This window comes from Perca fluviatilis, chromosome 13 (genome assembly GCF_010015445.1).
Source record: "Perca fluviatilis chromosome 13, GENO_Pfluv_1.0, whole genome shotgun sequence".
Taxonomy (NCBI): domain Eukaryota; kingdom Metazoa; phylum Chordata; class Actinopteri; order Perciformes; family Percidae; genus Perca; species Perca fluviatilis.
The window spans coordinates 32,346,806-32,363,420 of NC_053124.1; the positions used below are offsets into that span (position 1 = coordinate 32,346,806).

At 41.3% G+C, this 16,615-nt stretch overlaps 1 protein-coding gene across 1 annotated transcript in view; it reads left to right on the forward strand.

Moving 5' to 3' along the window:
- The first annotated feature begins 1,477 nt into the window (after window positions 1–1,477).
- LOC120571106 (tenascin-like) overlaps window positions 1,478–16,615 on the forward strand; it is a 50,460-nt gene continuing 35,322 nt past the window's right edge. The window contains 6 exon segments of the mRNA XM_039819789.1: window positions 1,478–1,665; window positions 5,499–5,667; window positions 7,589–7,646; window positions 7,744–7,956; window positions 11,810–12,536; window positions 12,538–12,989. Of these exon segments, the coding sequence (XP_039675723.1) occupies window positions 5,524–5,667; window positions 7,589–7,646; window positions 7,744–7,956; window positions 11,810–12,536; window positions 12,538–12,989 (1,594 nt within the window). The 5' untranslated portion in view covers window positions 1,478–1,665; window positions 5,499–5,523.

The window sequence follows — 16,615 nt, forward strand, 5'->3', positions numbered from 1 at the left end:
TTCATGTTGTTGAAGGGGAACTCCACAGATTTTCCACATCAGCGAGTGTTTCCAGGTGTTGGGGGTGATCTGCCGCTCATGTTTTAAAAGTTTAACGCCTTTAGGGCTTTCACACCTGCCTCATTTAGGTCGTATCAATCGCACTATCCTCCAAATATATCAGATATATTTTTGACCAAATACCTCGATATCCATACCGCAACGATATTGGATTGGTGACTATTGGTGCTTTCAAAAAATATTTACTCAATGAGATTTTGGGTAATTAATCATCAGTAATGTGGATATAATAACTAAGTGGGTAAAAGGCGAATAATAGAACAGTTACAACAGTCTGGTAAGTTGAGAAAATGACATCACTTTACTGTAATGCAGCCTTTAAAACCAGGAAAAGATAACACTTATGCCATATTACGATATCCAAAATCTAAGACGATATCTAGTCTCATATCACAATATCCATATATTGCCCAGCTCTAACCTCAACCCTGTTCAATCAAGTTATACACATCCTTTCTTTCAGGAGAACCTAGGCTATCAGGATACATATGCTGCAGGGATGTCACACGACTGTATACATTATTTGTTATTTGACTATAAAGACCAAAGAAAAGCCTAAACGGAAATGGAATCTCACAGAAATGCATTGAAAGCACACAGAGAACAATAATAACCAAAACCTTTGGGCTCTTGGAAATTGTTATCCCAAGTTTTGGCAATCAGGGGAAACAGAAATAAACTCTGTATCTAACACAAATATTAAACTATTTAGATTTTTCCCCCATAAACCCCCAGAAAGTCTATGGCCTAAGCCTTTATCCAATAAGCTAACCGTGTCATCTCCAATGCATTATCTGTCTGCTATTAGATATCATCCGGCCAAATCACACTCATTTCAGCCTCCAGGCTTCATCCTGGCATCTCTTTATCTATCTGCCAGGACCTCTGCCAGGACCTTCAATACACACACGCACACACATGTAAAGTAAATAAGACCCTCCTGTAAGGACTCTTTATTCGTTGTGGTTTATTGGCCGACACGCTACACCGACGGGCCCGTAAACAGCCAACGGCCCCAGTGCTGCTAATTGTGAGCAAAGTGGAATCTGCTGAGCGGACGTGAAACGTTAGGGTGGGCTATGAATCACGGGAAAACAATCCTAATCACAAATATTTTGGTCAATGTCGAAATCGCTATTATTTACCACGATTCCTCAGTGACTTTTGGAAAGATGTCGCATTTATCGAAGTTCAAAAAAACAGTGAAAACACCTTGAACTCATCTCGACATTTCCCTTCACACTCGTCCCGTTTGAACTTTGGTTTTTCATTCAGAATCCGAACACCGGGACAAAATAAGAGTTTTTATTCATTACGTTGTTATCGTGATCGTTGGGAACCGAAATAGCGATCAAAATGTGATTCGTTGCACAGCCCTGGATTGAATTTGTGTTTCTGTCTTTTTGTTCCACAGGGGAAAAATCCCTGGAGTGCAGAGGAGAGACGGGAGGGGGAAATAAAAACGTCCTGTTCAAGTCCTCACCGAACACGGAGTTCTCTTTCACCTTCGCTTCAAGTGCTACTAATCTGTTCATCGTTGGGAACAATCAGCTTCAACTCCAGTGGTGGAAGAAGAAGGATTCAGATCCTTTTACTTCAGTAAAAGTACTATCACCACGCTGTAAAAAATACTCTGTTACAACTAAAAGTCCTACATGGAAAATGTCACTTAAAGTGCTCATATTATGCTCATTTTCAGGTTCATAATTGTATTTAGAGGTTGTACCAGAATAGGTTTACATGGTTTAATTTTCAAAAAACACCATATTTTAGTTTTACTGCACATTGCTGCAGCTCCTCTTTTCACCCTGTGTGTTGAGCTCTCTGTTTGAGCTAAAGAGTGAGACATCTCACTGCTGTACCATCTTTGTTGGGAGTTGCACATGCTCGGTAGCTAGGTAAGGACTACTAGCCAGTCAGAAGCCGAGTATGAGGGCGTGCCCTGACAGTAGCTAGGTAAGGACTACTAGCCAGTCAGAAGCCGAGTATGAGGGCCTGCCCTGACAGTAGCTAGGTAAGGACTACTAGCCAGTCAGAAGCAGAGTATGAGGGCGTGCCCTGAAAGTACCTAGGTAAGGACTACTAGCCAGTCAGAAGCAGTATGAGGGTGTGCCATGGCACACTATATAACACAATAAAGGAATGGGAAAAAGACAAAAAGCATAAGCACTATAAGTAAAAGTATTTAACCCTCATGTTGTCCTCGGGTCACATTTGACCCGTTTTCAGAACTTCTATATCAGAAATATGGGTTTATTTTTGACCAAATTACCCCAAAAGTAGCCTAAGTACAATAGCAAGTACTTAAAACAGTCTCCAGACTAAACTTTGCCATACACACGTCTGTGATTATCCATCGACATACGTTCCTCGAATACTAGTCAAAATAATTCATCATTTCAAAATTAGGTATAATTTCCTCTAAATGAGATTTATTGACCATGAATTCCAAAAATAAGAGTAAAACTAGTTGTAATAAGTTGTTTCTGAAAAATAGCGTCGAAAAACGGTGGAAAAAAAGTGACAAAGACGTCAGAGGGACAAAAATGTCAGAAAATTTGTCAAAAATGTAAAAAAAAAAAAAAAAAAAAGAAAGAATTAAGTGTTTTTGTGTATCATCAGGAAAATGTACTTAAATTATTAAAAGTAAATAAAATTCCTCCCATTGTAGAAAGTGTAAAGGATGTCTGTTTAATGATGTAATGATCTCAGCTGGACTTGTAGTCCGTTATACTGTCGGCTAATGTAATGGAGTAACTAAAGTAACTAAAGCTGTAAACAGATGAATGTAGTGGAGTAACTAAAGTAACTAGTAACTAAAGCTGTAAACAGATGAATGTAGTGGAGTAACTAAAGTAAATAGTAACTAAAGCTGGAACAGATGAATGTAGTGGAGTAACTAAAGTAACTAGTAACTAAAGATGTAACAGATGAATGTAGCGGAGTAACTAAAGTAACTAGTAACTAAAGCTGTAACCGATGAATGTAGCGGAGTAACTAAAGTAACTAGTAACTAAAGCTGTAACAGATGAATGTAGCGGAGTAACTAAAGTAACTAGTAACTAATGAATGTAGTGGAGTAACTAAAGCTGTAACAGATGAATGTAGTGGAGTAACTAAAGTAACGAGTAACTAAAGATGTAACAGATGAATGTAGTGGAGTAACTAAAGTAACTAGTAACAAAAGCTGTAACAGATGAATGTAGAGGAGTAACTAAAGTAACTAGTAACAAAAGCTGGAACAGATGAATGTAGTGGAGTAACTAAAGTAACTAGTAACTAAAGATGTAACAGATGAATGTAGTGGAGTAACTAAAGTAACTAGTAACTAAAGCTGTAACCGATGAATGCAGCGGAGTAACTAAAGTAACTAGTAACTAAAGCTGTAACAGATGAATGTAGCGGAGTAACTAAAGTAACTAGTAACTAATGAATGTAGTGGAGTAACTAAAGCTGTAACAGATGAATGTAGTGGAGTAACTAAAGTAACTAGTAACTAAAGCTGTAATAGATGAATGTAGAGGAGTAACTAAAGTAACTAGTAACTAAAGCTGTAACAGATGAATGTAGCGGAGTAACTAAAGTAACTAGTAACTAATGAATGTAGTGGAGTAACTAAAGCTGTAACAGATGAATGTAGTGGAGTAACTAAAGTAACTAGTAACTAAAGCTGTAATAGATGAATGTAGTGGAGTAACTAAAGTAACTAGTAACTAAAGCTGTAACAGATGAATGTAGCGGAGTAACTAAAGTAACTAGTAACTAAAGCTGTAACAGATCAATGTAGAGGAGTAACTAAAGTAACTAGTAACTAAAGCTGTAACAGATCAATGTAGAGGAGTAACTAAAGTAACTAGTAACTAAAGCTGTAACAGATGAATGTAGAGGAGTAACTAAAGTAACTAGTAAATAAAGCTGTAACAGATGAATGTAGTGGAGTAACTAAAGTAACTAGTAACTAAAGCTGTAACATATGAATGTAGAGGAGTAACTAAAGTAACTAGTAACTAAAGCTGTAACAGATGAATGTAGTGGAGTAACTAAAGTAACTAGTAACTAAAGCTGTAACAGATTAATTTAGCGGAGTAACTAAAGTAACTAGTAACTAAAGCTGTAACAGATCAATGTAGAGGAGTAACTAAAGTAACTAGTAACTAAAGCTGTAACAGATGAATGTAGTGGAGTAACTAAAGTAACTAGTAACTAAAGATGTAACAGATGAATGTAGAGGAGTAACTAAAGTAACTAGTAACTAAAGCTGTAACAGATGAATGTAGTGGAGTAACTAAAGTAACTAGTAACTAAAGCTGTAACAGATTAATTTAGCGGAGTAACTAAAGTAACTAGTAACTAAAGCTGTAACAGATCAATGTAGAGGAGTAACTAAAGTAACTAGTAACTAAAGCTGTAACAGATGAATGTAGTGGAGTAACTAAAGTAACTAGTAACTAAAGATGTAACAGATGAATGTAGAGGAGTAACTAAAGAAACTAGTAACTAAAGCTGTAACAGATGAATGTAGAGGAGTAACTAAAGTAACTAGTAACTAAAGCTGTAACAGATGAATGTAGCGGAGTAACTAAAGTAACTAGTAACTAAAGCTGTAACAGATGAATGTAGTGGAGTAACTAAAGTAACTAGTAACTAAAGATGAAAAAAGAGTGGAGTAATTTTATGGAGTAACTAAAGTAACTAGTAACTAAAGATGTAACAGATGAATGTAGAGGAGTAACTAAAGAAACTAGTAACTAAAGCTGTAACAGATGAATGTAGCGGAGTAACTAAAGTAACTAGTAACTAAAGCTGTAACAGATGAATGTAGCGGAGAAACTAAAGTAACTAGTAACTAAAGCTGTAACAGATGAATGTAGTGGAGTAACTAAAGTAACTAGTAACTAAAGCTGTAACAGATGAATGTAGTGGAGTAACTAAAGTAACTAGTAACTAATGAATGTAGTGGAGTAACTAAAGCTGTAACAGATGAATGTAGTGGAGTAACTAAAGTAACTAGTAACTAATGAATGTAGTGGAGTAACTAAAGCTGTAACAGATGAATGTAGTGGAGTAACTAAAGTAACTAGTAACTAAAGCTGTAACAGATGAATGTAGTGGAGTAACTAAAGTAACTAGTAACTAATGAATGTAGTGGAGTAACTAAAGTAACTAGTAACTAAAGCTGTAACAGATGAATGTAGTGGAGTAACTAAAGTAACTAGTAACTAATGAATGTAGTGGAGTAACTAAAGCTGTAACAGATGAATGTAGTGGAGTAAGAAGTCCAATATTTCTCTCTGAAATGTAGCGGAGTAGAAGTAGGAAGTGTACTTAGTTACATTCCACTGCTGTTCAACTCCACCAAACAAATGGCTTCAATCTGCTTAGATTTCTTCTTCTTTTCCTCTTTCTTTTTTTTGTTCTCCCTGAACAACCTGAGGAAGACTTTTCGCCGCTCGGACCTCTGAGATGTTTCCCTCCGTCCCCTCCCTGGTCCTGGTCCTGGTCCTGGTCCTGGTCCTGGCTGCTCCGGCCCTCATGACTCCGTCAGCCTCCCAGTTACAGGTCAGAGGTCAAAGGGCGCCCAGGGACACCAGGCAGGACTCCATCAAGGTGAGTCAAACACATAGAAAACAGTGGTATAGTCTAAAGCAGTGGTTCTCAAATGGGGGTAGGTGTACCCCTAGGGGTACTTTGGAGGACTGCAGGGGGTACATGAGATATTTAACAAAATGTTTAATAGTTACGAGGCTGTTGTCCAGAACATTGTTCCTCTTCATGTAGAACATTTTTTTTTCCTACCAAAAATGTGACATTTGTGTCTCCTTCTTTGGACCTAATCTCACCTTTCTTCTACTTTTTACAAGTTTCTCGCTTTTTCGCTTTTTTCTTCTTAGGTTACTGTTTTTGAAGTTTTTGATACTATTTTGACCTATTCTTGCCTTACTTCCTTCCTTCTTTCTACCGTCTTTATCCAAGTTTTTGTCTTCTTTTTTTTACAGTTTTTGTTTCTTTTTCTTATTAGCATTTAAATGTTTGTTTTTTTCAGTTACAAGGCTGTTGTTTAGTAAATCTATCGCTGGCATACAGCGCTGTACCTTTCCTCTTCATATACACTTTTTTTTATCCTACCGAAAATGATTAGCGCTGGTCAGGGGGTACGATTCAAAAGGGGTACATTATTGAAAAGTTTGAGAACCGCTGGTCTAAAGGCCCGGACACACCGAGCCGATAATCGGCCGTGGGACAGTCTGGCGAGGTCGGTGACTCGAGTCTGTTCGGTGTGTCCCGTGCTGACGTCCGTCCGAGGGGCCGTCGGCGTTCATTTTGGCCAATTTGACATGTATAATCAGCGGGGGCGGGCACTGCCGGCAGTTGGACTCAAACGACCCATCTGATTGGTGGAGAGCTAACCTGGAAACGAGGAAGCGGGATGAGCGTGACTAGAGTCTCTCAAAATCTGACGAAAATCTTTTAAACTGACCTTTATCGATCTGAAATGAAGACAGATTCAGCAACTGCAACGGCCTATTTCTCGCTTAAAATGTTTTCAGAAACACGTTTTCGGTGAACTATTTTAGTCCAATATGAGATCGTATTCTGAACAAGCCGCCATGACAGTCTAGCTTTGAATTTCCGGAGAAACCAGACCCCACGTGACGTCCAATCAGCTGCCGGTTTTAATTTTTTGGGCCGCCTGCTTTTATGGAGACGTATTACATCTCGTCTCTTCAGTGTGTTCCGAGGCACTTTTTTGACCAACTCGGGGAGACTGATCAGCCCAACTGCCTTTTTCTTTTTTGTCTTAATGCATTGCAGTGGGTATACTTTACTGTATATGTTTGTAAATCTTGTCGCTTAATTGCTCAAAGTTTGTTTTTGGTTCCGATAGCGAAGGGAGTTTGAGAACGGCAGCACACAGAGATTGGGCTTCATCTTGGAAATGAACTTCCATTGATCCAGACAAATAGTTAACAGATGCAGCAAAGATAGCACAATAAAGTCCCTCCAGAAAAACGCGATTATGCGATCGCATAATTCAATGCATAATCAGCCAAAGTATGCATATTTATGCGGGGGCCGCATTCTTTCAAGTACGCCGCACTTTCGCCTCAGAAATTGCCGATTTCCGTGCAAAATATGCGGTGCTTCCATGATTTCATAATCCCCTTATTTTCGTTACAAAAAAAGTCACATATACCTTAACAGAAAGTTGAAAAATGTTGCGTTTACTTCACACAAGAGCAGCCATTTTCCCCTGTTGCCATGGGAACGTTATGAAGTGACGTAATTACGCGACATGAACATCATCGAAAAGCAGGGTGTGGGGGGGGGGGGAAATCACTTTTTTTTTCTCTTTTTTTATCAAACCGCAGTTTTTGCAAGTTCCCGCAATTTCATCGCATAAAATTGCATAAATATCCTGCATATTCCATCGCATTTTTTAAGAAAACATGCCGCATAATCAAGGATTTTTCTGGAAGGACTGACAATAACACAGTAGAGTTGACCTTTCACATTATCTCTGTTTCAGGTGGTTATCTCAGAAGGCTGCGTCACTCAGGGGGAGTCATCCGATGTCAGCCGGGGAGGTAACAGGACTTCAGTCGGGCTTGGAGGGGGCATCTAAAGTTCAGTCTCCGTCTCCTTCCCCCCACGTTTTTTAACCCAACCTGTTGGTCTCACCAGGTAAAGAGATCGACCTGACCCCCGGCTCCCCTCTGATCCTGACCCATAAGATCAAACTGGTCCCGTCGGGTTCGGGGTCCGGGTCTTGTGGTTGCGAGGCGGACTTCGCTGCCCTGCGCGAGCGCCTGGAGAGGCTGGAGAGGGAGGTGTCGTCCCTCAGGGAGAAGTGTGGAGGAGCTGAGGGAGGCTGCTGCACCTCCAAGGAGAGCAAAGGTAAAACCACACACACACACCATCATCTCAGGTGTGTGTGTGTGTGTGTGTGTGTGTGTGTGTGTGTGTGTGTGTGTGTGTGTGTGTGTGTGTGTGTGTGTGTTCCTCTTTAACTATACTTGTGGGGTCCGGACAACTTTGTGGGGCCAAAATGCTGGACCCCACAAGTTTAAAGGGCTGTTTGAGGGTTAAGACTTGGTTTTAGGATTAGGGATAGAATTAGGTTATGGTTAGGCTGAGGGTAAGGGTTAAGGTTGGGTATTTAGTTGTGATGGTTAAGGTTAGGGTAAGGGGCTAGGGAATGCATTATGTCAATGATGGGTCCCCACAAAGATAGTGAAACGCACTGTGTGTGTGTGTGTGTGTGTGTGTGTGTGTGTGTGTACAGGGGGTGGGGAGTTGATACATCCCTAGAAGGTTCATTGATTGTGGTTCACCGGTGTCCTGCCAAAAAGTGGTCATCCGTCATACAACTGATTGCTGTCTCCCTAGTCTCCCATAGCCAAAAACAAATAATGTGATAAAGAGCATTTACAGGAATAATAAGTGTATTTAGTATAGCAAATTTTATAGACAAAGTCACAAAATGCTTCATAAGAGAAATTGGACTTTTTATTTTACACTGGAGAAGACCGAGTAGACCTCTACCACCTCTCCCCTTCTTCTGTCGACACTTAAAAAATCCAGATGTTCCTGCTCCTGGTAGTCTATTGCCTTATTCCTACAGATGTTTGGCCGGCGAAGGGGCCCACATAACCCTTAAACAGTAAAATGAACAAGTAAAAAAGAATATGAAATGACAATGGAAATAAAACTTAGAGGACAAATCCGGTGCAAAATGATCCTAGGGGTTAATAACACATGATTACCGAGTAAAGTTTTCATGCTAATCGAATGTGACCAGTTTTAGCGCAAACCGCTAATTAGCTTATATTGCTAGTCATCGGGGCAGAGGGTAAATTAAAAAGAAATCTCTATTTTATACCACTAACAAGGCTCAAAATAGCGCCACACTTCCACGGTAGCATAACGAGGGTCCCTACATGTAAACCGAAGCACTGAGAACTTTGTAAGTGTACAGACAGTTTATTAAAAAGATAGTTTAGAAAGACGGTATCCTTCACGTATACAGGCATGCGCCATCTTGGGAAAACAGTCGCAACCAGTCGAACGCAGAACGCCGTGCTTGAGCTGTGTTACTGGTTGCAGGGCGTTCGGCGTTCGACTTTACCCTCTGCCCCGACGGCTAGCGTTATAAGCTAGCATGAAAACATATCCCAGAGAACGGTCGACTCGGTACACATGTGTTATTAACACCTAGGATCATTTTGCGCCGGAATTGTCCTTTTAAACTTAAACTTTAAAACGGACACATTTACAAACACAAGACAAAAGCCAGTTTAAACAGTCATCGCCACTTTTTAAGATCGTATGACAATAGGAAGCGCGTTCAACAGCGGCAGAGCAACTGCTGCTAAGGCTCGGTCACCAGGACGAGCAGGAAGACCCATACGGGACTCGTGATATACGGATGGATGGAGCAGAAAGAGAGTTAACCCTTGTGTTGTCTTCCTGTCGACCGTGCAACCTGAAATTTATCTGGGTCAAAATTTAAAATTAAAACTTCTTTTTTTTTGGTCGTAACTATAGCTTTGGTTGTTTTTCGACATTTGTCACTTTTCCCTGCGTTTTTGTTGCTTTTTTCCAAGTTTTGTGTCACTTTTTTCGATGTCTCTGTCGATTTCTTCTGCACTTTATTTGAATTTTTGGTTTTTTTTCCCATGTTTTTGAAGCTTTTTTCAACGTTCTTTTATCATTTATTTTTTCAAATTTTCATAAAATTGAATAAAACACCCAAATTCAATGAAAGCAGTGCACCGATCATTTATTTTACTTGTGAAGAGCGTTGTAGGGAACCATCCACGTTACTTTTTTTTGACAATTTGGTTGAAAGAAACCCAATTGTTTTTATATAGAAACCTTTTAAAAATGGGTCAAATTTGACCCAGAGGACAACAGGAGAGTTAAAGACATCAAGCTGCGGCGGTCCACATTAAAACCTCTATGAAATATGAAGCCGAGCGTTCCCTCAGATAAATAATTGTAAAAACATGAATCAATATAATAATGTTGGGTCTGACTCACAGTTCGCAGCCCATTTATTTCTCGTCTGTCATCTTGTCCTGCTGCGACTCATTCAGACGCAATCTGCCCAATCGTCTGCACATGTCTTTGTTTCAGCCGATCGCATGAGTTCACATTACTTCACTGCTTCCCCTGTTCCACTGACTCATCCTGCACACACACACACACACACACACACACACACACACACACACACAGCATTACTAGCGTGACCTCCTGCTGCAGCAGACAGATGACAATTTTACATTCTGATTATTTTTATTTTTTGAGAGAATAGGGCAGAATGAGACTCTTATACTGGCTGTTTCACCTTTTTTTTTTTTTCTTTTAACATGGACCAATGCGGCAAAGATGAATCATTTAATCGATGTTGTCAACTGTTTTGATAATTCAATACTCTGACTGCAGCGTGTTAAATGTGAGTATGTTCTAGTTTCTTCTCTCCCCTGTTGACAGTAAGCTGAATATCTTTGAGTTGTGGACAAAACAGACATCTGAGGACGTCATCTTTGGCTTTTTCCACATTTTTCACCATTTTCTGACATTTTTGAGACCAACAACTAACCGGTTAATCGAGAAAATAATCTACAGATTAGTCTACAGTGAAAATAATCGTTAGTTGCTGTGCTGTCAGTTAAATTACTTTTGACAGATTTACGTTCGATTCAGTCCACCACTCACGTCTTCCGTCAGAGTGGAGCTGACCTCAGGATTGATCCCATTTGAAACTGGCAGCGCTCAGAGCATGAGCTAAGTGTGTGTGTTGTGTGTGTGTGTGTGTGTGTGTGTGTGTGTGTGTGTCCTCAGCTCACTGTGCCAGTGTGATCTCAGTCTCCGTCTCCTCCCAGTGCAGTGCAGCTTCCCTCCACCCTTGTCTAATTAGTCGAAACAAGGCTGCGTTACACTCTAATGAGAGAGGATTAGACCTCCAACCATCACCCCCCTCTGAATACTACAGAAGGAACAGGAGACTGTCCCAAATAATTCAAGACATGTTTCAAATTAAAGTAGATTATGAAACTGCAGCAAAGCAAAGCTTCTGTCCCTGCCCTGGTGGAGCTCAGGGTGAACTTTAGCTCTACTACTATAAGAATACTAGTACAAACTCTAGAGCAGTTCAGTTCCAGTTTAACCCTCCTCCCACCCGTTTACAAAAACTTTCTATATCAGAACTATGACAAAAGAACGTTGAAAAAAGTGACATTTGTTGGAAAAAGCGGAAAAAATGGACAAAAACGTAATTAAAAAACTAAATAATTTTCTGATCTTAGTAATTTTGGTGTCTAAACTTAACTGTCGTCGCCGAATGACGCTGACCTTTAGTCTGCTGAACTCAACTGCAACAGCCTCTGACTTTACCGTAACTTCACCTTTTCTCGGCTAAACTTAACTGTCCTGTGACCGGTCGTCTCAAGACGAACAAAGTTTGAATCGCTTCAGTATTTTGGTCAGTTTAGTCACCTTTTTCATCGAATAAGACTCAGGGCCCTATTTTAATGGCACGGCTTTACTCTGTGTAAACATTTCCTATACAAGTACAAGTACAAGTGCAACGTTGGCTGTGTTATGTTTGTCACCTTCATAAATTGCTCTTGAGAAATTCTATGTTTACTGGTTCTCCCAACTGTTGGATGAAATTCACGCCCCAGTAAGATGTGTCTCTGTGTGTCATCTCCCTCGTTTAACCCGTCTGTCCCTTCTGCTTCAGGTGCAGGCTGCTCCATCAAACCAGAGATGGGCGAGTGTCCCAACGAGTGCAGTGATCAGGGTCGCTGCGTGGACGGAAAGTGCGTCTGCTTCCCCGGTTTTAGCGGACCCGACTGCAGCCAGTCCAACTGTCCCGGAAACTGCAACGAACGCGGACGGTGCGTGAACGGACAGTGTTTGTGCGACCCTGGCTTCACCAGCCCCGACTGCTCGCAGAGAGGCTGCCCCGACAACTGCAGCAACCGCGGCAGGTGTGTGGACGGGAAATGCGTGTGCGACAGCGGCTTCACCGGTGCGGACTGCTCTGAGGACTCCTGTCCAGGAAACTGCAGCGACAGGGGGCGCTGCGTCAACGGAGAGTGTGTTTGCGATGATGGATTCAATGGTCCTGACTGCTCTGAAAGAACTTGCCCAAATGACTGCTTCGACCGCGGCAGGTGTGTGGACGGTAAATGTGTGTGCGACAGCGGCTTCACCGGCGACGATTGCTCTGAGAAGTCGTGCCCGGGAAACTGCAACAACAGGGGGCGCTGCGTCAACGGAGAGTGCGTGTGCAACCCTGGGTTCACCGGCCCGGACTGCTCAAAGAAGGCCTGTCCAGATGACTGCAACAACCGCGGGAAGTGCGTGAACGGTAAATGTGTGTGCGACAGCGGCTTCACCGGCGCGGACTGCTCTGAGAAGTCGTGCCCGGGAAACTGCAACAGCAGGGGGCGCTGCATCGACGGAGTGTGTGTGCAATGATGGATTCAGCGGACCGGATTGCTCTGAAAGAACTTGCCCCAACGACTGCAGCGACCGCGGCAGGTGCGTGGACGGTAAATGTGTGTGCGACAGCGGCTTCAGTGGCGCGGACTGCTCTGAGAAGTCGTGCCCGGGAAACTGCAACAGCAGGGGGCGCTGCATTAACGGGCAGTGCGTGTGCAACGACGGCTTCACCGGGGTGGACTGCTCTGACAAAGCTTGTCCCAACAACTGCAGCAACCGCGGGAAGTGCGTGAACGGGAAGTGCGTTTGTGACGTGGGCTACGCCGGGCCGGACTGCGGCGCCAAAGGCTGTCCCGGTAACTGCAACAACAAGGGGCGGTGCGTCAAAGGGAGGTGCGTCTGCCGGCGAGGGTTCACCGGAGCGGACTGCAGCCAGTGTGAGGACGGCATGACCGGACCCAACTGTGACACCGGTGAGTCAAAGCCAACAAATTACACTATCTATTAGGGTTGGGCCTCACGATACGATATCATCATGATACCTATGTCACGATACAATATTATTGCAATATTCTGCGATACATTGCAATATACTACCTTTTTTCCAACTTCAAATTTGTCCCAATTTCAAAATGATGTCCCCAGAAGGAAACTTTGTCAACATCTGTTTCATCTAAAAAGATGCATTTCTCTGTTTGTTCATCTCACTGCAATTTTATTGCTGCAAAATGGGGATTGTCAAGAAGACAAACTGAACTGTGTCTGGAATGGGACTGGGTATCGCCGATGATTTCCTGAATCAATATCAGATCACTCTAACAGATGGATTTTTAAATGGAGAATTTATTATTTTAACCAAAGTACTTTTACTTAAAGTGCTCATATTGTGCTTTTTGGCTTTTCCCCTTTCCTTTATTGTGTTATATATCTTTTTTGTGCATGTTATAGGTTAACAAAGTGAAAAAGCCCAAAGTCCACCCCAAAGGGACTTACCATCTCCAACAGAAAACACTGTTCACCAACTGCTCCAAACAGATCTATTGTAGTCCAGCCTTTACTTCAGAGACAAACGTGGGTCACTTTGTAACACACGTTATAATGCTCGCCTAGCTGCTAGCATGGCACGCCCTCATACTCTGCTTCTGACTGGCTAGTAGTCCTTACCTAGGTACTGTCAGGGCACGCCCTCATACTCTGCTTCTGACTAGCTAGCAGTACTTACTGAGCATGTGCGACTCCCAACAAAGATGGGACAGAAATGCAATGCCTCACTCTGTAGCTAAAACAGAGAGCTAAACACACAGGGTGAAAACAGGACCTGCAGCAATGTGCAGTACAAAAAATATGGTGTTTTCTGAAAATTAAACCACATAAACCTATTCTGGTACAACCTCTAAATACAATTATGAACCTGAAAATGAGTATAATATGAGTACTTTAAGTAGCCTAAAAAGTAGGGGTCGACCGATACTGGTTTGTCAAGGCCGATACCTTTTATTAGTAGTTAATGAAACCGATAAGCGATATTTGGAACCGATATGCATTTACAGTGAAAATAAAAATCTTTAAGTCAGAATTAAGATTTTCGAATGTTACAAACTCCGACACAAAACTTTGTTTAAATGCTGTATCGTTTAAATTAAAACTATTTTTCAACATTTCTTTTTCGTTTTTGTCACTTTTCCTGATGTCCAATTTTTTTGTCACTTTTTTCCAAGTTTTTTGTACTTTTTTTTCCCAATGGTTTTGTCAATTTTTTTTCCTCAAATTTTTGAAGCTTTTTCTGACATTTTTGTCATTTTTTTCAACCTTCTTTTTCTTTTTTTCAAATGCTATAAAATAGAAAAAAACACCCAAATTCAATGAAGAGTGTACTTACTTGTTAAGAGCGTCGTATGGAACCATCCACGTTACTTTCTTTGACAATTTAAAATTAATTAATAACTCTGAATCTGATACGTCGTGTGAGTGAGCCGTGTTGCTGTTTTGTTTCCCTTTTTTTTGTCGTCGTTGTTGTTGCCGCGGCTACGTTAGAGCATTAGCTTGTCTGTTTTGGAAGCGGCTTCCAGTGACGGAAGTGTTTCATTAACAGAGCAACAGGATCCAGATCTGCTGCCCATAAAACTCGCTCAGGCCGCTACTGCATAAACAGCTTTCTGTGCCACGGCGGACACAGGACATGTGTGTACGAGAGTGTTAACCATATGTGTCAAACTAATGGCACGCGGGCCGAATCCGGCCCCCCCTCGCACGTATTGATCCGGCCCGCATATAACTTTAGGTTCACAATGAATTTTGTCCCACCTAGTTGTGCGCCAAGCCAAAAAACGTATATACGTATAAACCTTTTTCACGGCAGACATGTTGACATGTCCTAGTAGGAAAAGCACAGGTGTATTCAAAACCATTAATGATGGCTGAATTCCACTTAGGAGAGGTCCTGGTATTAAACCATTACTGATGGCTGCATTCCACTTAGGAGAGGCCCTGTTATTAAACCATTAATGATGGCTGCATTCCACTTAGGAGAGACCCTGGTATTAAACCATTACTGATGGCTGCATTCCACTTAGGAGAGGCCCTGGTATTCGGCATGCTGACTCACTGAAATCTTCCTGGGACACTTGATGGAACTGAGCCATCGTTAAGGTTATCAGTTTTTAGCTGTGCTTTTCCTACTATGACAAGTCAAAATGTCTGCTGTGAAAAAGGTCCATTACGTATTTGAAACGTGTGTTTACGCGACACTCAAAGCAGAATTTGGCAGATTTGTCGACTTTGAGACTTAGAAATTCCCCAAGAAGCAGAGAGTTTGTACAGTGGCACTCATACGTTTACACACCCATGCTAAAGTTGACTAAAAAGAGGAATAAAAAAGTCATCTTTTGGAAATTGATCTTAATGCCTTAATTAAAAAAAACCAACCATTAAGGGCACCAATTTCCTTTGTGAATGAATAATGTATCGTGAATAAATAAATGTTCTTCCTTAAAATACAGGGGGCCTAAGTATACACACCCCTATGTTAAATTCCCATAGAGGCAGGCAGATTTTTATTTTTAAAGGCAAGTTATTTCATGGATCCAGGATACTATGCATCCTGATCAAGTTCCCTTGGCCTTTGGAATTAAAATAGCCCCCCATCATCACATACCCTTCACCATACCTAGAGATTGGCATGGTTTTATTTCAGTTAGCCTGATAGCTGGTTTGATTTGCACTGAGAGATGATCTTATGGAAAGTACCCCATGCCAATCTCTAGGTATGGTGTGTTGGAGATTGGCGTGGGGTACTTTCCATAAGATCACCTCTCAAGGGAACTTTATCAGGATGCATAGTATCCTGGATCCATGAAATGACTGGCTTTTAAAAATGCATTCAGAATTATGGTTTTCATTGACTTTTGCTGACTATACTAAGGGCTTTAATGTCGACCGAACTGTAAGTGAAAATATATGGGACATGCAATCGCACCAGTCAAAAATATTTGTACTTTTTCAATTAAATAAAAGCATGCCAATAAACTCTGTCTGGCCCTGGATGTAATTCTCATTTTCCAGTGTGGCCCTTAGTGAAGTTGAGTTTGACACCCCATTTTTTTTCAACATCTTGAGAATCTTCCTATAAAAGCGGGTTGATGGAAAAGATCTGATCTGATCTGCTTTTTCTCACACCTTCCTTTATTACGGAGTTCGTGTCAAATTGTTTGAAACAGTTTCTAAATGCACGTGCCTCATGTTTGAGTTTTCTTTGGTAACAGGAACCGTGACGTCAGACTCTGAGTGACCCGCTCGGTCTGAGCCGTGAATTTTTCAGCCCTCGTTTTATGAGAAACTCGTGCAGTAAAACCAACCTGTGAATTATTATCGCGTTCACTCTGTGCAGTCGTGAACGCACTGCCACATGTTTCACGTTTCTGTGGTTTCAGGAACTGCACTTCACGACGAGGAGTAAATAATGAGACGGAGATAAAACGTGACAGAAAATAAAATGATTCTCTCGGTCGTAAAGAATCATAAACTGTGATAGACTGGAGAAATTTGGAACACAACTTTATCACCCACACACGTTAAAGAAAAAACAATGTCTCAGCGGTGG